This window comes from Pholcus phalangioides, unplaced genomic scaffold (genome assembly GCF_987345545.1).
Source record: "Pholcus phalangioides strain wild (caught in Gottingen) unplaced genomic scaffold, Ppha-v1.0 ptg000007l_1, whole genome shotgun sequence".
Lineage (NCBI taxonomy): Eukaryota > Metazoa > Arthropoda > Arachnida > Araneae > Pholcidae > Pholcus > Pholcus phalangioides.
Genome location: NW_028301600.1, coordinates 29730088 through 29753828, shown reverse-complemented (window position 1 = coordinate 29753828; position 23741 = coordinate 29730088). Strand labels below are relative to the sequence as shown.

General features: G+C 34.3%; 1 protein-coding gene across 1 annotated transcript in view; it reads left to right on the top strand.

Annotated features, from left to right (window-relative positions):
- LOC149085156 (solute carrier family 4 member 11-like) overlaps positions 1-22433 on the top strand; it is a 251979-nt gene extending 229546 nt beyond the window's left edge. The window contains exons 7-19 of the mRNA XM_089233001.1: positions 1816-2016; positions 2791-2875; positions 2983-3105; positions 5106-5219; positions 7888-8020; positions 9496-9569; positions 10702-10939; positions 11281-11387; positions 16455-16620; positions 16787-16960; positions 17143-17338; positions 17471-17640; positions 21032-22433. Of these exons, the coding sequence (XP_089089127.1) occupies positions 1816-2016; positions 2791-2875; positions 2983-3105; positions 5106-5219; positions 7888-8020; positions 9496-9569; positions 10702-10939; positions 11281-11387; positions 16455-16620; positions 16787-16960; positions 17143-17338; positions 17471-17640; positions 21032-21098 (1848 nt within the window). The 3' untranslated portion in view covers positions 21099-22433. The remainder of the gene's footprint in view (positions 1-1815; positions 2017-2790; positions 2876-2982; positions 3106-5105; positions 5220-7887; positions 8021-9495; positions 9570-10701; positions 10940-11280; positions 11388-16454; positions 16621-16786; positions 16961-17142; positions 17339-17470; positions 17641-21031) is intronic.
- The last annotated feature ends 1308 nt before the right edge of the window (positions 22434-23741 follow it).

Sequence of the window (23741 nt, the reverse complement as noted above, 5' to 3'; positions counted from 1 at the left end):
ACAAGTGAATTTTGGCTTCCTGATAGTTTTCTTTGTTGAATTCTGCCAATCATCGGATAGACCTTTTCTCCGTCTTAAAAAATCAACTCTAACCGGTTTAATTTGATCGATCCTTATAATTGAAAAATGTTGCGATATCGAATTGTGAATATGTAAAATAATATAACTAAATGACATTTTGAAACCACTCAAACTATTTGCAGACTTACCCTACACTTAGAAAGATGGGCAAAAAAAAATGACGTTGAGAGGTCAATCGGTTTCAAAACTATAGATACATCTCTCGTGCTTTATTACAGTGCTGTATCTCGGAAATAACATTGCCCATCCGCAACAAGTATTATTTTATGGGTCAAGAGAAACGGGATAAGGAAAAATAAAAATGGATAAACGTTCGTTCGCCCTGAGAGACTCTGGGGAATTGCGGAATGCGTGGATGGACACCATTAATGAAATAACCTGAGAAAATGATTGGCCAGAAAGAGGAAAGATGTTCTTTAAATCGTTTCGATGTTTGATTCTTTTTTAGATCATTAGACTCAAAGCGAGAATCTAGTAGAAAATGGACTAAAGAAGGACTTATGATATCGTTACCTAATGGATCATCGAATATGGCCTTGACACGGGTAAGGGAAGCCGTGATTGGGTGGGGTAACCGCTTTTAGTAGTGACTCCTTTTGATCGATAAAGTATCGATTACCTGAAAATCCGTACAGGTATCTGCTTTTGGACATTGATGATTTACTAGCTTTCCTCTCTCCACACAAACGCTCTCACTCGTTCTTTTCTCCCCTAGAGAAACGTTCAACTTACATTTTTTTACTCTGAATGGATGTACGATTGCTTGGATATTCAATTACCATCAACATATTTACTATAGATGTGATTAATTAGTTTCCTGAATGGCAAAATGAATCGGTAATCTTAATTCATCTTAACAGCTTGTTTACACGATCACTCACTTATAAGGGGTGGACATAAAATAAGTTTGACTTTTCAGAGCATATTGTTGCTGCAACCATTAGTAGGATTGATATCGAAATTTCTATATTCATTTGAATGATCCACCCGACGTTCTGCAAATTACCTACAATGTTGTCCAATAGACAGCCCTTTATGCTAGTGTGGTGTGAGTTTACATCCACATTTATCTTTTTGCATTATTGATTCATCAGTAACTCATATTCCTCAATTAGCTCATATTCCTTACTGCATGACTCCATGTTCTACAGATTTAAATATATCAGGTTTTTTGGGTGGGGGAGTGCCTCAAGAATTTGTACTTTATAGCAATCTCAACATTAGCAGAACTAAAAGATAATATCAATTCTGCATGTGCAAACTGCAAGGGTTGAGCCTACATCACCTTTGAACGGCTCAAATTTATGATCCGGAATGCCAATTCAGAATCCAATCTCAAGTAAATTTGTATTCCAGGTAATCAGAAAATGAAAATAGAATGCTATTTTCATTTTCTGATCATGTAGTAGTAAAAACGACCTCTATTTAACGAATTCATAATTATAGTTTTTCATTGCAAACACGGTGGGTGTATTCTTTGAATAGTGCTGTATGTGCATAAATTTTTGTATCGACTCGATTACGAATTGCGGCTGCAAAATGCTTTTAACAGGCCAACTTTGTTCATGCTCATCCTGTTTTTACATGTGCAAAAAGATTTTTCGATCGTCATTAAAGAAAATGAAATCAACAATCACAGGACATCAATAATCTGAAAATCAATTTAATAGTATTGAACAAGTTTTGTGCTTTTTTGCCTAATGCAACAATTTTCCAATGAATATTTATCAACAGAAAGGGACCAAGAACGCCCTGGAGACAGGAAGAACATTTGCAACGATTTTCGCTGATATGGACTTCCGTCAGCGCCTTCTGGAGGTTCACAGTGAAGCCGAGTTTAAAAGCGTGCTCTTGAAGCATGCCCAGGACTTAGCTGCTGAACAAAGTAACCCCACAAAGCGCCTCGGCACTCATGACGGAGAACTCGATTTCGATGTGAGTATTTCAGTATACATGTTATGGTAAAAGCCCGAAGAATGGTAAAACCTAGGTTTTACTGGTAAGGCCAAGGTTTTACCAAGGCGAGTTGGTAAAAGACCGGAATATGTTTCCATTTCAGATTTTTACCAAGTCAAAGCCCATTTTTAATGAGTAAATTTACCATTATAAACTTATTGCCACTTATTATCATTTAATAACTAAGCATAATTATTTGGTAATTATAATTAACAAATGAATTAATTTTCATGAATTTATTAGTTTCTAAGACCAATTGAGCAACTATTGATAGCAATTAATTAGTTTACTCCTCCTTAACACGTTTTTAATAAGTTCATAATGGTTAATCGCTTCGTCAAAAACGGGCTTTGACTTGATAAAAGTCCAAAATGAAAACGTTCATAACCGTATTCCGATTTTTTACCAATTCGCCTTGGTAAAACCTAAGTCTTACCATTAAAACCTAGGTTTTACCAGTCTTCGAGCTTTTATAGGTACATATAAGTACATATACTCACTTCATTAATAAAGTACACATATACTTTATATACTAATACACTGCCGTACTCATTTGCAATTATTTTAAGGATTCTATACGTCGACACACACACGTTATCCCTAGAAGCACATTTATAATGCATACGGCAAATTACTAGTTACTTATTCACTGATCAAATGTAACGTAAAATATGAAATACGTGTATACAGCTTGTGCATGTCTTATCAGTTTCTATATTTTTGTTGTTATTTAATTTTTAATTAAAATTGCAGCAAGAATCGCGGTGCAGAATAGCTCAAGGATTATGGAATGATGTCAGGAGAAGAGTTTCTTATTATTTGAGTGATTTTATAGACGGTAATAATGCATTTTATTTTTATAACTTTTGTTCGAATCATCATCATTAATTAAATATATAAAAGTCTATAAACTTAATTTCGGATTAATTCTTGCGTATTTTCTAGGTTTTGTTGGGCATAAGACAATCCATAAAACAATATCGACCATATTTTTCCTGTATTTTGCCTGCATCCTTCCGGCTATTGCTTTCGGAGCACTAAACGACAACAACACCAATGGAGAGATTGGTAAGAAACAATATTGTTTATGTACGCGTACATATATTAAAGCTAGTACAAATTCAACTACTGCATAATTCATTTATTTACCCTATTTTTTTTCACACAAATAATTGACAAAAACTGAAAGAAATTCAAAATGTAAAGTTTTTTAAGATGAATTGAATATAAAAATAAGACACGGTTTCAACCGCGTCTTATTTTTTTAAAAAGCAAATGTTTATAAATTTGGAAGATTTCCGTCACTTTTTATCTGCAACCGTCAACGAGTTGTTTTGATTGCCTTAAATTGCCCAATACGTCTGGCTTTGAAACGACTACAGTCTAGGGAGCATAGAGCGATACTCAAAAGTTTTCTCAAAACTTACGATATGAAACGTTTACGAAAAATTTCTTCATTTCAGTAAGTTTTTCAAGAGAAAACAAATCTTCTATCAGTTTTTTTCCGATTTCTTAGTTTCAGTGAATTTAATTTAAAACAAGATCGCTTTATCTAGTGAATGCTTTATGCATAAATGATTAGAGATGCATTAATAATTCCGTGAGTCCAACTCGAGGTCTTCAATTTTTTCTGAATAACAAGCACCCCGTCTCTGCGGCCTTTCTACACTCCTACAAAGTCGTTAATCGGGCTTCCTGTACCAGATTGCTGCTTTGCGGGCCAGAAGTTTTGCCACCACTATCTGGTATAGATTTCTACTCATGCTGTCGATCCTTCATATGTTTCTAACAGCCATGGGCGGAGATAGGGGAGCATAGGGGAGTATTTCCCTTCCCCCTCCCCCCAGCGTCAAAGGTGGAGCCGACTGATCTAATGTATATGCATACATATGAATTCACATCATCATCGTCGTGCCCTCCCCCTAGACTTTCACGTCTATCTCCGCCTATGCTAACAGCCTTCAACATCTTTTGTAAGATAATAATTGTTTTGACATTTTGTCATAAACTAAACCACTATGGAATGGAAAAGTATCTTAACGACGAATCCAGGTGTAATTTGGATTATGGCGACGCGACGGCCGTGTTCGTGCCTGAAGGCTCTGTGGGCAATGTCTGCTTCCTGCCTCTTCTGCCAAATGGCACCCTGCCCTATGGTTGGCATGATGGTCTAAAGAGCCATCACATTAGACAGCTAACGCGAGTACAAAATCAAGCATGAACATCGAGCACTTTCGAGTGATTCGGTGAGGACGTCGGTACTCATGAGAAAAAAAGTTAACGATATCTGCCTCTAATTGGTTAATACTGTATTATCCATTTCTCCGTTTCTCTTGATGTGAATTCTTCATGATTTGAAGATGTTCTGCAACCTTGCGCCTGACATTTCTTATCTATCTTGCTTCGTTGCTGTTTGATTTGCCAAATTATTCATCAGGGGAACTTCAATCGGTTACAATTGATGGAAATGGACCCAATAGTTATACTCAGGAACTTTTCCTGTATAAATAAATGAGGTTGAGAGAGATGTACATCTTCTCAAACCTCAAATATTAGGCCGGGATTACACTATAAAAGTTTTATAAAAGTTATTTTATAAAACTTAAAATGCAGCTAATAAGACTATCGGTTGCATTTGCGTGAATGTAACCGGTACGATTATTGGTTTCATTTTTCAAGTTTTATAAAAGGGATTTTATCAAACTTTTATAGTGTAATCCCGGCCTTACCCAAATGCGTTCACACATGTTACATAATTGTTCAGATTCACTGCAATTTTTTAACTAACAGTGAAATCAATTCAAAAAGGGTGAGTACAAACTTTATTAATCAAGGTTAATGGCTCACCTACTCTGGTTTGTGCAACTCGGCACCAGAGACCTGATCAACTATTTCATATCCAAGCACATTGCATAATGTTTATGTATTTCGTTACGAAATAACCATTAAAATGAAAATATCAGCTTATTTCAAGTCACAAATTTTTACACAACTCTTTTTAGTTTCCCAAATATTTTACCTCTCTCTCATATGGTAAACCTCCTACAACACCTCTTCTTTTTTTTTAGATGTTAGGAAGTCCATCATTGGACAAACAATTGGTGGCCTCGTATTTGCTCTAATAGGAGGCCAACCGCTCGTTATAGTGATGACAACAGCGCCGTTATGCCTCTACATCAAAGGTGAGCCACTTCGGTATCTTACGTTTTATATATCTATTATTTACTTGCATAATATTCTCTAGGTGCATACCTATATGATATAATATCGACAGTCACGTTTCCAAATTATCATTCAATTGTAACATCTCTTTAGTGGGTATTTATTTTATTTTTGACAATATGCATTTATGCATATATTAAATAAATAAAAATTTATAAAAAAATTGATTTTTAAAAATCATAGCTCACTATTGATTAGTCACTATTGATAGTTTAGTTTCCATGCATATTACATACTGATAGGTTAGTTTGATACTTGGGCAAGTACAGGGTGATCAGCGAATAAGCCCTTATTTCAAAATTAAATATCTCTACAGCAAAGATCAATAGAATTATGCGGTAAACGGTACGTTTATTAGCAAAACTGTAAGAATGTTGTACAGAAATTTCGAAAATTTAGTTTTTTTTTTAATTTTTTAAAATTTAAAAAAGAAAACAAAACTGGACATTTTCAGGTTCCGAAAATCCTCATTTGTGTGAAGAGAAACCACTGCATTCGCCTAAAGTTACTGCATGGGCTGCGGTATGCGCCAGAGGCATTATCGGCCCCTTCTTCGTGCGAGAAACGATATTACTACTGAACGTTACGTTACAATTTTGGAACAATTTGTCAGCACACATGGCGCATACCGCAGCCCATGCAGTAGCTTTAGGCGAATGCAGTGGTTTCTCTTCACACAAATGAGGATTTTCGGAACCTGAAAATCTCCAGTTCTGTTTTCTTTTTTAAATTTTAAAAAATTAAAAAAAAAACTAAATTTTCGAAATTTCTGTACACCATTCTTACAGTTTTGCTGACAAACGTACCGTTTACCGCATAATTTTATTGATCTTTGTTGTAGAGATATTTAATTTTGAAATAAGGGCATATTCGCTGATCACCCTTTATCAACAAGTATCATCGGCTTCTAGATAAACAACTTTTAATCAAGTGGGTCATATTCAAGTAGTAGCATCGAAGCCGGGTATGCTGGTGGATGCTCGGCTCTCTCGGAATTTTGTGGCACGAGCCCGAGCACCAGAATTAATTCAGAGAAATCAAAATTTCCTACATAAGCCTCAAGACGTACAGCCACAGGTTCGAAACACTTCTGACGCCCATGTATTCAAGTTTAATTAGCCATCCTCGGTCAACAACGACCTCTGATATGAATATGGTATGAAACGATTAACGGTGTTATAGTGAAAATATGATGTCGTTCTGTGCAGGCTTATGAACTTGCAGCATCCCTTAGCTTGTTAGAGAGCTGGATAATACTCACTTTGAAAAAATACTCGTCACTGTTAACGCAACAATAAATATTTGATTAATCTGGTCTATTATCCTTATGGATGTTGTTTCATCACAATTTTAATCCTGTAGTTTATATTATCATGGATTAAATATATTTACTGTCTTTTACAGGGACGCCGGAACATATATGCTCATGTTGCTAAAGCAACACCAATCATTTGAATAGTATTGCTCAGCAACACCAATCACATTCAAATATAGCTCATTCCCCCCCCCCCACCCCTCAGTTCGGGAGATGGGAGATTTACCAAACACGGGACATTTTTGTTGAACGTGTGACGTATGGTTTCATACATATCCAAGTGAGCATTATGTTCATTACTCGAGCAATACCAAACATTTTTAACTTCCGGTGTCCCTGGTCTTTTCGATATTCATCCTATGATATTAATGAACGAGCCATTTTTATTTGACAGAAAATGTTGCAATTATTTCAATTGATTCAAAAGTTGTAACGAATATTTTCTTTGAAAAAATAGCTTTTTAAGTAAAAAATTTTTTCAATCTAAAATACTTATTTTTTGATTGAAGACTGAATTTCGTTTATAAGTTCCCTGAGGATGACTTAAAAACTTTTTCCTCATAAATCTTTCCTTGATAGTCCGCAACATTGCATATCCATCATAATATGACAGCATTAACTCAGTGGTCACTTGTGTAATTTATCTCTATAATGATTTACATAAAATCTCAATGTAATTTAGCCCTTTCACTACCACGTTATGAAAAAATGAAATACATATCAACAAAAAATACCAATTCAAATATGGTGAATAATGATGGATATTTATTTATTCCACCAAAGGGAGGAGCCATAATTTGTTTTATACATTTGTTAGGGAGTATTTTGTAAAAGCAGTATTTTACTGCATTACACAAAAATGTAATGCATTAATAACACATTTCAAAACCAGTTATCCCACAATTGTGTTGTCATCTGGTAAACGCAAAGTAGTTATACCGCCCGAAAACTTCAAAATACCAAGACCCAAAAACGCATGTAAGAGTTGTTCGGGTTAAAAAAATTAGTGGTACTTTGAAGTACCGTCAGTAGTGAAAGGGTTAAAATAGATATTTCATTGTTACCTTACACCTCCACGACCTGAAGTAAACTTATTTACAGATGGGAAAATAATTCAGAAAGTACAGTGAGTCGATAAACTTGAAGCAATAATGTTTTAAATGTCTCTATTGTGCATGCGCGCTTTGTGTCGCTTTGCATGCCACCAACTATTATTTTGAGCTGAACAGAATTACAGTAGTTTATTCGTTAATAATGTTTTGGGGGTAAGTATAAAAAATAGTGAGTAATTTATGGAATCTTTTCTTTCGCAGTGATCTCCAATATATGTCAGGACTTCCAGTTAAACTTTCACGCCATGTACGCATGTGTGGGGTTGTGGAATACATTCTTCCTTATCATTTTTTCCATCTTTGATGTCAGTCGCATTATGAAGTGGTCGACGAGGTAAGTTTTTCTATATTCGCCGTATTTCACGCAACTATAAAATAAAAACTGACGTCCCTTTAACAAATGCGTGATATTCCGAAAAAGTTGATTGTAATTACTCGCTATTTATAAATATTTCAGAATAATTCGTGTTTAGAGACAATAATTTATTTATTGATACAACGAGGGTAACAAGTTTCTCGCAAATTCAACTTTGGTGATAATACCGTTCATGACGCACGAAAACTACTCATTCAGTATTTCGAAGTGTGTATCCCACAGGTCACACGTGATAAAATGCATTAACACTTTCCTCGGCGTAGTAGAAACCACTAAACCGCCTGTAAAATGCCATGTCTTTTTTTGGTTTTTCTCCCGATTTTTAAAAGGTGCAAAGTAAGGGGTATGGGGAAAAGTGTTCCATTGAGAAATCAGTTTTGCAAAATACCTGGGCTGGGCTTGTCATTGCTAAAATAATAAGCTTTTAAGCAGACGGGATATCTCATCAATGCCGGTGAGACGGTTATATTATATCATCAATATTATCTAGTAGTATTAGTGCTTGAACAGCTCGTTCTAGGTTCTGCGATAATTGCTAATATTCAGATTGGTGAACATCTTATCCAACTTAATCGTAACACGTCTAATATATAAATATATATATAAACGTATATGGATATATAAACAGCACTTTTTTTCATAATGTTCTATCTTAAAATTTTGCGAGTTAATAGTAAAATTGAATTTTATAGGCCAAGTTTAACCACGTCTCTACTTATTTAAGCATATCCATACCCGAACCGTTTAATTTTTAACTTGTTTTAGGCCATTTTGTGTATAAATAAAGTTCCTTCACAAATTTATTCTGTGATTTGTTTTTTAATGATTATTATTTGTTCATTTCCTGTTGGACTCACTGTACTAGTGTTGTCCATTGATATGGCTTTTTCGTAGAATTTCTAATTTCAAAGGGATGAATGGTAAGTCTAAAGGATAAGTCCGAAGGAAGCATCCTCAACGATCGATCAAATAAAGGTGAGGTAATAACGAAGAGTACTTGTTTCATTTTTTTGGAGGTGGTTAATAATATGGCGTCATTCCAACTTGAAAAAATCTTCTCTGGATTTCATTCAGAGACAAAAACTAAGGCTTTCAATAAGGTACGCATAAAAATTACATATATTATATCATCAAGAGAGAACATAATCATGATCAATAAAAACTTACCATGGTAAGTGTAAAGAACGAAGGAATTTTCTGTGTTTCTTGTCCGGTGAAATAGCATTCGTATATAAGTACGTACGAGTAATTTCCAACAAGTCTTATAAATTTTTTCAAGTTTCTTTCAACTTCCAGGCCTGGTTTGGTTATTTGTTTTTTTCATTTCATTGGATTTTATTTTTTTAACATGTTTTTCAAAGTAGATTTCTTGAATAATAAATATCTGAAGGTTCAATAACTCTGTTGTTATGCCTAGTGTTAATTTTCACCAGGTCAACAGAAGAAATATTCTCCCTGTTTATCAGCATAGCGTTCATTGTGGATGCTGGCCGAGATATGTATAAAAGTAAGCATTATTGTTTTTATTTTCGACTTAGATATTAATTATATTCATAACGTTTGATACCTTATATGTAATAAATAACTTCTTTTGTGTGACCATTTAGGCTGTTTTTTGATATGGTAGCTTCTTTAAATATTATAATTTTTTGTGTTTAAAATTTATGGAAATTTAAACATTATATATTTGAATCTTTACACAAAGAATATTATAATATTTTCTTTTTCCTAAGTATTATAATATCAGTCCTTGTGTAACTTAGTATTAAAGTTATGATTTTGATTTTTAAATGTATTATATTTAAAAATAAAAATACCAAATTTAATAAAAAATTCCGAATTGACTGACATTACCACGATCACAGTGATCAAATATTTTAAGAATTACATCAGTCCTTTTACCATCCAAAACATCCACAGCAGGATTCTCGCCGCCAATCACCGTAGTGCTAAATCGTGACGAAATTTTTCATTTGGCGAGTAAATAAAAAATTGATGAAAGAAAATAAAATAAAAGAGAATTTATCTATATAGAATAACGAGTTTCCATTCGCCAAATAGCGGATCAATCCGTCGAATCTTTTCTCAAATGAGAACCAAATGTAAACATTTGGCTTCAAATGTTTTTGTCTGATTAGCCGAATTGCTACAATTAATAAGATGGCGTGAGGTGGGGGCTTGGTCCAGAGATAAAGAAATAATAACAACAAACGTTTGAATAACTGCCAAGAGTCATTCGTCAACTTGATATTGTTTAAAAACAGAACGCACAACGCTGCAAAGCTTCTCTCATCAGAAGAACGAAGTACGTCATTTTCATCTCATTTGCATAGTACCGTCATCATTTTGAAGCATGTTTCTGTGCATTCCTCGGCATCTAAATCTTGACTAATTTAATTAACTACAATCAAGACACTCGTTGATTATGCTTTTGGACAAGAATTATATTCATTAAGTACCTAGTAAAATAGCTGGTCATGCTTATGTTCGCAAGAGACATTCAAACGTTTTGTAACTTAATTTAATATAAAGTCCGTGTATTCACATATTTGTTAACATAACAAAACTATAGTACCATGATCGGTATGTTTGAGTGAGTTTGCTAACTTAAAAAAATGTCTTGCTTTATATACGTACAGATTTCCACCACAATTACTTTTCTTCCGCCTGCATGGAAGAAGGTGGTGGCGGTGCATCCGCCGCTCAGCAAGTTGTGGAAATTCCCCTCCAGTGGCTCAGCAATTCGAGCATCAACGAATCACAAGGTGACGCCGTCGCTTTGGCCCGTCCCTGCAAACGCGAGAACAGCTTGCTCTTCTTACTTCTAATGTTTGGTACCGTGTGGCTTGCTGTGTCTCTTTATAATTTTAACAAAACGTAAGATTTACATTATACTCACTTTCGTTCTTATAAATTTTTACGATTTTTGCAAGTATAATGCAGCTAATATCTGAATTCTGGGCACTCTGCAAATTGACCAGACTTCAGACGTTGAAGTTATTAACTGCAACAATGTGCTTCAATTTTGTATTATTCACATCTCTACTCAGAATTTATAACTCAATAAGTTGTCGGTAGATATAAATCTAATGCCATGTCTTTGAATTGTAACAATAACATCTCACCCCTTCAATTTTATTTTTGGTATCAGTCAAAAAATACTATGCTGAATAATTATAAGAAATTTGAATAATGTTTTTTTAAATATGTTTTTTCAGGCCGTACCTGCAGGCCAGTAAACGTGAAATCCTGGCCGACTACGCCTTGCCTGTAGCAGTTATTTCGTTGAGCTTCCTAGGATCATTCGTTTTTAAAGATGTGCCGAGTGAGTTATTTTTTATTTTCTAAACTGCCAATAAATTGGTGACGTGTAAAGGAAGTTTCTAAATTCGCTATCCGAATCTAACCCACTGTTATAAATTGTAGCTATATTTTAGAAACTTTAAAAATTCATTCTCGACGTTCATTAAAAAGGAAAAAAATCTGCGTGAGAATCTCGCGCGATAGAAGTGAAACTTCTAGGTGTGACATGACTGGATTCACGAATTTTCGAAAATTTGTAATTATTATAAATATGCCAATATAATGCAAATTATGTAAAAACATTATGTCAAATGAAGTTTAAAAATGCATTAAAACAGCTTGCACGCATGATAAAATAACTCGACGTCAATGTAATTGAATAAAAAATAATTCAAAATTTATTCAGATTCGCGCGTTATTATACGTAGAGAGTAGAAACTGTAACACCAGCGCCTTCATGACTATCAAAATGTCGTAATAATCCCATAGCAAATTCCATATGTGGCAGATTTGTTCACTAAAAAATTCTGGCGATAAATGTGGTTGACTCTAAATCAGAGGGGGAGGGGGCTTTTTATCGGGACGTACATCCACACTCTGAATGTACAGCGTTATGACAGCACAGCCAATTAGGAGCTACACTGTGATGTCAGAAAACTTGCATTCGCGTGCAAAATATACTAATATATTGATGGCGTGAATAGGTCATGAGAGAGAGCAGCTTGCTCCGCGCATGCGCTTTAGGATATTCATTGCTCTTTTTCCCGATCCATAGCCGTTACCACCCCTTCCCCACCACCCAACTTTATTTTCTTACACGGCCGAATGTATATTGACATACTCCCGACCACCACCACCACAACCCATCTGCTTCATCACACAACAACGTTCTGCAAAAAGGGACTCACAAAATAAAAATCCTCTATAAGAAGGTTTTTCTATTGCCTATATTTGACTTCTTTCCATTACCTTCAATCACATCTCAGTTTAAATAAAAGTGGCCCTCTCGTTAGTCTAAAACATATTTCTTAGCCAAGTACTCACATTCATTTGCACCAGCAAGCAAAAAGTTTATTACAACTCGAATATCTGCGTCACTACATCTTCATTTGAATCTTAATGGTGGAAGTATCTTAAGGGGGAGAATCTTAAAGACTATGTATAGTAAGGATGGAACAGCAACGACTCGCATGACGTGCCGTAGAAACCGTTGAAACCTACACACAATTTCCGTTTCTCAGCAAAATCCATCATACTTGCGCTATCATATGCAGCTTAATTCCGTAAGTCCGCACTTAGTACGCAACATCTTTAACAACATTTTAACGCAGTGTGGAGTCTTCAGTTTCTATCGACCGCCCAGTAAAGCAGTAAAAACAGTCGTTACGAATTTTGCAATGATTTTACGGACAGAACAAGCAATCATAAAATGAAGCTATTGCTATTCTGTCCTTACGTTAGGGTCAACACCATTGCTTTACTGAAAATGATGTTTCACTAAAAGGTGATTTTTCTTACAATGTTGCATATACTATAGAGTTTATTCCAGGGTTAACTTCTCAGTGCTACCTAGCCAGTGGCAGCTCGTGGCCGAACATTTTGAAGGGCGCTCAATCCCATTAGCATTTCAAGACACTCGTAAATATGATAATTACTGGTATAAATTTGTTGCAATAAAATTATCTTTTCATTACGTGTGTACGTCACATAAAAAAAGTTCTCGCCCTTGAAATAAAGACGTTTCGACACTCTAGTTCAAAACCAACGTCAAATTTTCGCAGTAATCATCGGCGTTATTACACACACACACAATTAATGTATTAAGAAAAATGAAGACTTATTCACAAACGAACATTAGTCGTCATTAGAACAGAATTTTTTTTCCTAAAATAAATCTAATATTCAATATAAAACATCTTTTTGGTAGATGGCAGCAACTTAAACGGTGGATCTAGCATTGTGAAAGAGCTCCTGGAAACCCCACAGACTGGCTCATCCACCATATTTGTGCGAAATATGACATCAGTATTATCGCTACAGCCAATAACTACTCCCTATATAATTCCACTTTTTTTCACCGATTGATTAGACCTCACTTTGAATAGAAAACTATTTTTCCGCTCGAAGATGGGAGATGATAAGTCCGCTTGGTATTCCAGGCGCCTTATAATTGCGCTATAGGAGAGAAAGTTTGGTGTTCACCGCTTATATGAAAATCACTTTTTTCGTAATTAGTCAATTTTGTATAACAGGCAAATTCATTGATTTTTTTTAACTTTTTATTTTTAACCCTTGACGGTACTTTAAAGTGCCAGGTTTGATAATTTGTTTTGAACAAACTAATTGTGTCAAAAACACTGTTGTTGTTTTTTTTTCTTTAGAGTTAAAATGACCTACCAAATAATTTACATGATAACTATTTGTTATTATCATTACATTTATACTTTTATTAATTCACTATAATTTTCTTCTTTTCTACTTTTCAAAATGTCGGATATAAAGATATAAAGGGTTAAAGTATTTTTTTAGTGTTTCTCTTTTCTCTTCTACGCTCTAGAGCAGTGTTTTCCAGAGTGGGCAACGGGTTGGAAGGGCCCGGGAGGCGGTAGAAGTTTTGAGTTTAGTATAGGATCCTACGGGTTTTCTTGGGTTGGGAGGGCAATGAGAAGAAAAATTTTATGAGTAGGGGACGATGGGACGAAAAGTTTGGGAAACTATGCGCCAGAGTTTAGACTGTCTGAGGGGCCTTTCGATTAGAACAGTGGTTCTCAAACTTTTTTCATCCGCGGCTCACTTGCCCAATTCATGATTCATGTGCGGCTTCCCAGAATGGTTTAATAGATATTTTCACTGGTACAATAATCACTTCAAAGCATATAAATAGGAACACGCATCAATATCTCCAGCTCGCTGCAACACTCCTGACGAAGGTTGTCGACATTCCTAGGAGTCGCTACGCTTACTTTGAGAAATACTGGATTAGAAGGAGAACCTCTTCTAAAGTCTTATAATTTCTTTTGGGATTTTCCTGTCAACGCTTGTAAATGATTTTTGTCAACAGAGGCGTAATACCTTTTGTTGAGTTAATGTTCATCAGCATTAGTTGGTCGTTCTGCAGATGTAGCTGTTCCACTCTCGACGCTAAAACATTATGTTTTTAAACAATTTAATTGGGCAAATGGTATCCAGACTCTGGAAATACGGCAAATGACGCAGATATGGATCATTTAACTTTATACAGTTGAAGTTTCATTCAGATTTCATAGGAAATAAAATTCTTTTACAAAAACATTTGAATTTGACAGAAGCACAGTTGTTAAAGTGGTCTGAACTCGGTTTTTCCAATTGGGCGGAACACATGACAAAATGATATAAATAGTACAAAAGAAAGAGAACAAAAGTACAAACCACATAAAAAAAGACACATGCACACACCGAAACTATGTAACCCTGAAGGGATTTCTCGTTCTTCTCGTCAATAATTGACTTTTATCATTTTATTTTATACAGCAACTTGCCTTTAGGAAAGTGGGTTTTATTGATTTTATTAATTATGAGTGATTTTAATAGTGGTGGGTACTGTACAACGAACAGCGGGTTCTCTCCTCCTCTTCCCCTTTTCCGTTCGGCCTTGACGTTCTGCCCCCAATTCCAATTATATTATACAGATTTCCAGCGATACGGTCACTCCTTTCTCAATTTCTCGATAAGGAGTAACGCTAAGATGAGAAAATGAATTTTTAACTAAGCTCAGTTCAGTACTTTATTCGCCGAGCGGTGAAATGGTCTTGACAGTCGTGTGATTAGTGTTGGTTTAATATTAGTAAATTAATATTTATCTCATTTTAGGCATTACTTTTCTGAAAATTTCAAGCCTAGCGCCATCCCCCAATTATCCTTATAAATGTCTTAGCATCTTTTCCTATCTGTTTCTCCAATATTTCACTTTCGTTCCTGATTCATTTCCCAGTATAGGTTTTTCCATAGAACTGACTCACCCAGACAGTATTAATACTTATACTGTCTGGGGAAACTAACTTTTAAAAGAGTAGATATCGTTGCTGTTATTAGTTTGAATTATGAGCAGTCTGACTACAATATGATATGAGATAACAGGATGTAACTTTCTTTAAAAAAATAAATATAAATAGGATATGGGTCATGTGTGTGTTAATCGAATGTCATCATATATCATCGAATATCTGTTTAAGGTCGGGATTACACTTGAAAATTTTTTAAAAGTGCTTTCATAAAACTTGAAAAATACAACTAATAAGCTGATCGATTACATTCGAGAAAATGCAACCGATCAATTTATTAGTTGTATTTTTCAAGTTTTATAAAAGCACGTTTACAAAACTTTTATAGTGTAATCCCAGCCTAAGTCAAAGTTTTGATTCAGCCCCAGAACTTCTGTATTTTAGTGCTAACATTTTCCCTCAATTCGAAGTTTCCTCCCTTCAAGTCAAAGTTTTCGGAAATGAAAGAAATTTAAAAAATAGCATTTAGTTATAGAATTTAGGATTTAGCAATAGAGAATTTAGCGTTTAGCAATAGAATTTAGCATTTATCAACAGAATTTGGCATTTACCAACAGAATTTGGCATTAACCAACAGAATACAGCATTTAGCAATAGAATTTAGCAGATTCACTTGTCTGCTTGCAAAAGTGAATGACTTTCTTTCGAAAGAAAAAGAAGAGAGAGACGGTCAAAAATAACTGCATTTTTTAACAGGAAATAATCTTACAAATACAAATACAACGCCACAACAGGCAAAATGCCCAACGAGGCGATAACTACCTCGTCGTATTCTTTACTGGATGTAATAAGTTTCTTCAGCTCTATCACTTTCATCTCGGGTTCGGTAGGTTCGCCCATCTCTTCGGCAAGGCGACGGAGTTCGTCTTTTCGATATTTCGCTACGATATATCTTGTATACACTTTATTTATAATTCGTTTCATTTACACGAGTATCATGTATGTATCCGTTTCCACAATACAGTATGTAAGGTCTAGTTTATTTCTTAATTCTTAATAATAATGATTAGAAAAATTAAATTTAAAATTTTTGTATTTATATGTTACAGCTGACCATTTTCGATATAACACAAGCTACTCGTTAAGTAGAGCTCCTGTTGAAGAGCTTCCTTGGACAGCAGCCATGGCAGCTCTGGGGATGGGATTTGCACTGTCGCTGTTGTTCTTCATGGACCAGAACATTTCAGCGGCTATGGTGAACAATCCTTGTAACAAGTGAGTTATTATTTGTATTATTATTGTTTTATTTTATTATTTGTTATTTGTATTTAATTCCCGTTGGGGAGCTAAAAACCTGACATAATTGTCATAAATACAGAGAAAAGTATTGCTCAGTTTGATGAATATATAAGACTGTAATTTTAATTGTTTTCTTTTCTAGATTAAAAAAAGGCCCCGCGTACCACTTAGACTTGTTTGTGGTTGGGGTCATGAATGGTTTCCTTTCTTTGTATGGTTTGCCATGGATGCACGGTGTCTTACCACATTCACCACTCCACGTTAGGAGTCTAGCGGATGTTGAAGAGAGAGTTGAACAAGGCCATGTATACGAAATGTAAGTTTTTATATATATATATATATACGCATGTACCTCTTTCAAAAAATTCAGATAATTATTCTAGATCTGTCAACATCTGGCATTCCCTTGAAATTTTAACTCTATGAAACTGAGAAAAAAATGGTAGATATCGATAAATACAATTTAGATACGTTGAATTATTGTTGCTTCTTTTTCAGAATCGTAAAAGTACGGGAAACGAGAGTAACGGGCATCATTTCACATGCACTCATCGGATTTTCAACTTTCCTGTTGCCGTACCCCATGGCCTACATCCCGACAGCAGTATTAGATGGTCTCTTTTTATATATGGCCATCACGTCGCTCAACGGAAACCAAATGTTCGAAAGGATCACGTTATTGTTCATGGAACAAGTAAGACTGTTTTAAACAAATCTCATGTGCGCATGCTCGATGTTTGAATAATTTTCAAAATAGTCAAAGCGTAGGATTTTTTTGACATTTTTTACTCTTATTAAAACAACTGTTTTGTATTTCTTATCGCAGGCGGCCTATCCTCCAAACCATTATATTCGCCGATGTCCTCAACGAAAGATTCACATATTCACCATGTGCCAAGTATTCCAACTGGCAGTAATGTGTTTCTTTGGTTTCTCACCTTGGTCTTACGTCAAGATGGTTTTTCCTATTGTTATTTTCCTGCTGATACCCTTCAGGTATGTTCAACATCAGCTACATATTACGTTAAAAAAAGAGATTCTCATTTTTCTTTTGTTACTACATTACTACATAATACAATTTAGGGCTGGTTCTTTTAATCAATTAATCGGGTCGGTTAATCGATCACTTGTTAATCGCAATTAAAATTTTTAGTTCAGTTAATCGACTTGACCGATGCGACTAAAATTTTCATTAAAAGCTTGTAGGTTGATCGATTTATTTTACGAAACCGATTGAATGTCTTAAATTACAATGCCTTAAATTAGTGTTTCAATACATAGCAATTCAGATATGTGACCGTATTTTGAATCAATATTTTGATCACATTTTTTGACATATCAGTTCAACGAAAAAAATTTGATGATTTTAGTTTCAAATTGAGTTCCATGAAAGTTTTAGAAGACAAGACGAAAATTCAATGCCTCCATTTTGTGAACAGTTTTCATATATATTCGGGAAGCACCAACTCTACTCCCAAGTAACATTTGAGAGGAGTTTCTAGGAAAGCAAGCAACTGTATGATCAAAAGTAGTTTCGAAAATAATGACTAAACTAAAATAACCAATTTTTAAAAAAAATCACAAGATCCAAGTGAGGAAATTCCAGGATTTGATAAAACTGTTCAGAATATCAAATAATTGCTTCAAACTGGCAGCCTCAATTTCTTAATTATTCCTATATTTGTTTACATCTAGCAAATAGGTGTGTTGTGTTTAAAATGAGCAAAATATATTTTTATTAGCATTATACAGTTACCAATACGTTTGTTATAAATAATGAGCATATGAAAACAATCGATTAATCAATTGAAATTTTTTGTTTAACCAATTGAAAATTTAAATCGATTCCCAGCCCCTAGTAAAATTGGAAAGACATAAATTGTACGGATAAGGTGTGCATTCACATGTTATTCATTTTAAGGGTGGATTCACATCTACAGACACTCACCGTGTCGTGCAGACACGGCAAACACATTCTTTAATACAAAACAAATGAACGTATTCGTACCTATCGTATCGTAGCTGCGCAGATGGAGACAAACATTTTTATGTTAAAGAATATATGCCGTGTCTGACACAACACGGTGAGTGTCTGTAGATATGAATCCACTAAGTAAGTTATAATACAGGAGTGTTTCCATAATTCCCCTTTTTGCTGCTTTTACTGACGAACCGTTGATTTCACAGACATACTTCCCATTAGAAAAAGTATCCAAATAGCTTGTAGACCTCAGATACGTGATTCATATTGTGAGAGGTTGTATAGTTATTAAAGTACAAAAACTAACTTTTTATACAGACATCCTGTGCTCAAAAACCCAATTAGAAAGTTGTTGCCCTGTCTTTCCCGGGGTCAACAAAAAAATTCCACGTGTCTAAGGACAATATTCACAAAGATATTTAAATATAAAAATTGGAAGAAATTTGGGACCTGACCTGTGTTGTTCTTTTCCAACTTTTCACCGCTTTTTGAATTCAAATATCTAGCAAATATTGCACTTGAAAACGTGGGTTCTTTTATCCTCAGAACAGAAGGGGCAGTAAGCGTCTCACTGGGGTTTTAAGGACAGGGTATCCGTATATATAAAAAGTTAATTTTTACATTTCAATACTATTCAATCCCTTGCAACATGAATGACGTATCTGAGTTCTACACATTATTTGGATAATTTTTCTAATTGGAGGTCTGTCTCTAGGATCAATGGTTCACAGCAAAATGCGGCAATAGAAATTAATGGAATCACCCTGTATAAAATTCTAAGTTGGATAATTTCAACGCATGTTAATATATTTTTTAACGTGTATATGGAACCCGGAACCCTCGTGTCTGAGAAACCCCCTGATTTTTTTGGGCTTAAAATTTGGATAATAGTTGAAAAGATATATTTATAATATTATCCATGTGTATGAGAAACTTTTCCTATTTTTATGGGACAAAATTTTTGGCAAAAGGGGTTTTTTATACACGTTAAAATACGGTATCTTAATTTAAAAACCTTGAATTTTACCTCGAATGAGAATTTCCGGTTGTGGAAGAATCTGGAAAAAACTATGTTGGGTCACTAATCCTTTGAACGGCACAACAGAAATCACCAAACCCCCTTCAAAATGTCATATCTTTTTAATGAAGAAAGATTTCTTTCGATTTTCAGCAGGTGCAAACTAAGAATATAGAGGGAAAATTTTCACTGAGAAATCAACTTTACGAAGTATCTGGGCTAGTCAATGTTAAAATAAGACGCTTTTAAGGAGGCCAGATGTTTCGTCAATGCGCTTAAAGGGTTAAAAATGCAAATGTCAGAGCAATTATATTCCTCTTCCCTTTTCTAATCAATTAATTAACACTTGTAGGCATATTCGAGAGAGCGAGAACTGGAAGATGAATTTGGGAAAAGATAAGCCTCCCAAACTGTCCGCATCTTCCCATATGTGTCAGGGACTGGTCATACTAAGCATGAATTTTAAACTGCTTTCACATGCGACAGCCTCATTGCCACGTAACTCTTCGTGACAGTAGATTTCTAGGCCATCGGGGTGGATTAAAAACATTGATTTCGAATTCACCAACATTATGTTTGTCGAATAACCGATCAATAATTCCCAACGATAGATATTACGTATACATTTGCTACTCTGACCTAATTCCTACACATTTAACATCTTTAAATGCAGCTAAAATTGACTGATGAATGTGTCTAGAGAGTTATCACAACTTGTTCTCGATGAAAACAGTGCAGATAATTATGCTTTGTTCCAAATGTTAACCCATTAAAATTATGTTTCGGTTTATGGGGGTGTCGCTAACTAATTGAAATTCGTAAATGATGCGACGAGTGCGTGTAATCAACGGGATTCTGAGAATCAAAAAGATTAAACGATTCGCTAGACGTTCCGTGTTGTCAATCATTTATATTTTAATGGGATCATTTAAATGAGCTTGAAAGCTTTGTCTTTAATGGACATCGACAAGAAGTTCCTTTTTCCTGATGCTAAACTTGATAGTCGGATGCAACCTGTTCTCTCAAAATTTATGTCTGCAATCAGATTGCAATCTGCAATAGTTAGTTTTCAGAACTTATCATGAGCTGAATTTCGTTTGATTTTAAAAGCTGATGGTTACGGGAAAAAATGCATGCAAACACATTACCGAAATCTATAGATATAGTTGCAGAAAAAAAAATGCTCCATTTGAATGAAAAAAATTTTAACGCTTACGGAATAAAAATATTTATAAATAAACAGAGCTTTTATATATTGTTTTGTGAAATTACATCATTATGAGTATCGAAAATCATTTTTGTAGTCACAAAATATTCAAACTAATATTTTTTTATTCATTTCAAAAATTAACGAAACATTCATTATTGTTTTCTCTCATCATTTCCAGGCATAAGGTGGTACCTTGCCTTGTCGACCGGAAGTATTTGGAAGCACTTGACGGGGAACATCAGTGAGAATATTATAACATGAATGTCATAGTCGAAATTCCCATTATGCCTAGCTCAATGGAAAATACAAATAAAGGAAAATAAATACATAAAAACAGCAGGACAGCACCCTTGCTTTGTTTGCACATATATAAAAAGGAGATTTTGAAAGATAGTTGTATGCTTTGTAAAAGGAGAACGACGATATCCGGATTGAGCAAACGAAGAAAAAAAACCTACATCAGTTATTCGTCAGTTCATCGTCACAAAGTGATGCGTCATCTTTTGTCGACGGCTGATTGATCAGTCCTATTGATCTAGGCTTGCCAAATTTATAATTACCTATTCGTATCAAATACGCAGGACTCCATACTTCACCGATGCGATTTTTTCCCAGGACACAGACATCTACAAACTAATTACAATCTTACGAGTGATTTTTCATATGCATTTGAATAAGTTCCCAAATCGGTTTCTTCAGTAACTGTTAATTATAAAAACAGAGTCGTCGCATCAGCGTGAGTTTAACCTTTCAATCATTTCATTGGAAATCATTTATTGAAGCTTTGAATACTACGTGTGAAGTCGTACGTAGCGCTCTTCTATTTTTGATCGCCATCTTCAAATGTCGTGAGTTATTTCTGTACAAACTATGAAATATCAGTTCGTCGGTATAGTTTCGTTTCAATTTTTTCCGTCACTGTCATCGCTATATTTTTGAACCTTGAAGACAAGAAGCCCTTCTACAGCTTACATCTATAACGGACAGACGAATAATCAACGAACAAGTCACTCGTTGTGAATGTCCTGTAAAAAAACGTCATGGAATCCTGAAGGCACAGAAAGCAAAGTATGGTTGATGATTTATTGACATGACATTCAAGCATATCTTCTTATTTTTGTTGTTTTTTTTTTATTCTTTGCCTACAATATATTGATTTTACTGTTTCATTCTTGTTGTGCAAAAAAATAGTGCAAACATCCGTCTTCAATAATTGCCAAAAATGCCAAAAAAAAATGGTTTTTCGTCTCATCTAATGTCGCAGCGACGTGGAAACAAGGTCCTCCAGTATATCGAATTCACCGCAGCCATATAAGAATCAAAAGACGAAACATTGTACATTTCAGTGATGTTTCATACCAATCGTGAACTGTGTTCCGTTTCGAAAAACCATCGTCCATCAAGATCTGGAAATCAACACCAATATATCTCTCGTTTTACAGATACGTTATATATATATATAAAAGGCTTGCCCCAGTGTTCTCGTTCCATATAATTTGGTTGTGAAATGCCAACAATTAAAAGCTCTACTGCTGTTTAAAAAGTATAACGTTGTTGACAAAGGCAAACATCGTTCCTCCATCAAAAGAAAATCCAAAAGAAAAAAAGTAACGATGTTCACTGATATCTTAGCGTATTTCGAGCAATACTTTCAGTCTCGGATATGTTCCAAGCATTAGTATCTCTCTCTCTCTCTCTCTCTATCTCTATCTCTCTCTCTCTCCGAATATAGATAGATGCAATAATTCTAAGGACAATTATAGAACGATATTTCTCCCATTTTAATGACGAAAGAAAGGAAAAAAAAAACCAAAACATTACAAAAAAAAAATTTACGATACATGTTGCAGGCAAGGGGTAGTCGGCCATAGATTGTAGCACGAATCAAACAGGTTTTTTTATAGAAAAAAAAATCGAAAAAAAAACAACATTTTTTTAGTATAGGAAGCGAACTCGAAATGAAAAAAAAAAAAATCACTGTTATAGAAAAAAAACCGAGAGTTTTATCTTGTATATGCAAAAAAAAAAAGAATTTTTTTAGGAAACTGATGTCGAAATACGTTATATATAAATATATATATATATATATAATACAATGATTGTACTCGCGTCCTTCTGTGGGGATGAGTAAAAAAAAAAAAAACAAATTAGGAGAGAAATATTACTTCTTGACCACGTGTTCACAATTTAAACAAATCTGCAATTGGAAAATGAACTATATTGAATCAAGAGTTTTAGAAATGCACCTCGTTAAAAGAACAAACAAGAAGAAAATGGCAACGTTATGTTTCGATATAAATATATAATATATAAAATATGCCTAATGAAAGGAACATCGCACATTATACTTTCACTCTACTATTATATTTTCATACTAACTTCGACGGAAAAAAAAAAAAAAAGAAAAAAAAACGATATCTTGAAGCCTGTCCCGTATATTTTTTTCGAAAATTTTTGAAAAGTGACTGTGAGCTGTATGCCAGTATCACGTAGAAGTGAGACATTATATTCAGTTTTATTGTTTCCGTGGTAGAAAGCACATCTGTTGATAATTGAAAAAAAAAAAATTATTATTATTATTATTAATAATCATCGAATGATAAAGGATTGATTGCCAAAGATACTGACCAAAGGATCAAATAGTTTAAAGCCTTCGAACATTAATGTAGAAAGGAACAAAAAAAAAAAAAAAAAAAAATGTGTGTATTATTGTAAGTTGTGTAGATTGTTTGTTTTTGTCTACGTTTATTTGATGTTCAAACTTGTATAGGTAAAAAAAATTTTATGCATGTGTGTATATGAATATATATACATACATAAATGGAAAAAAATATATATAAATAAATAAATATATATATATATATACTATACAAAATAATCAAGTTATT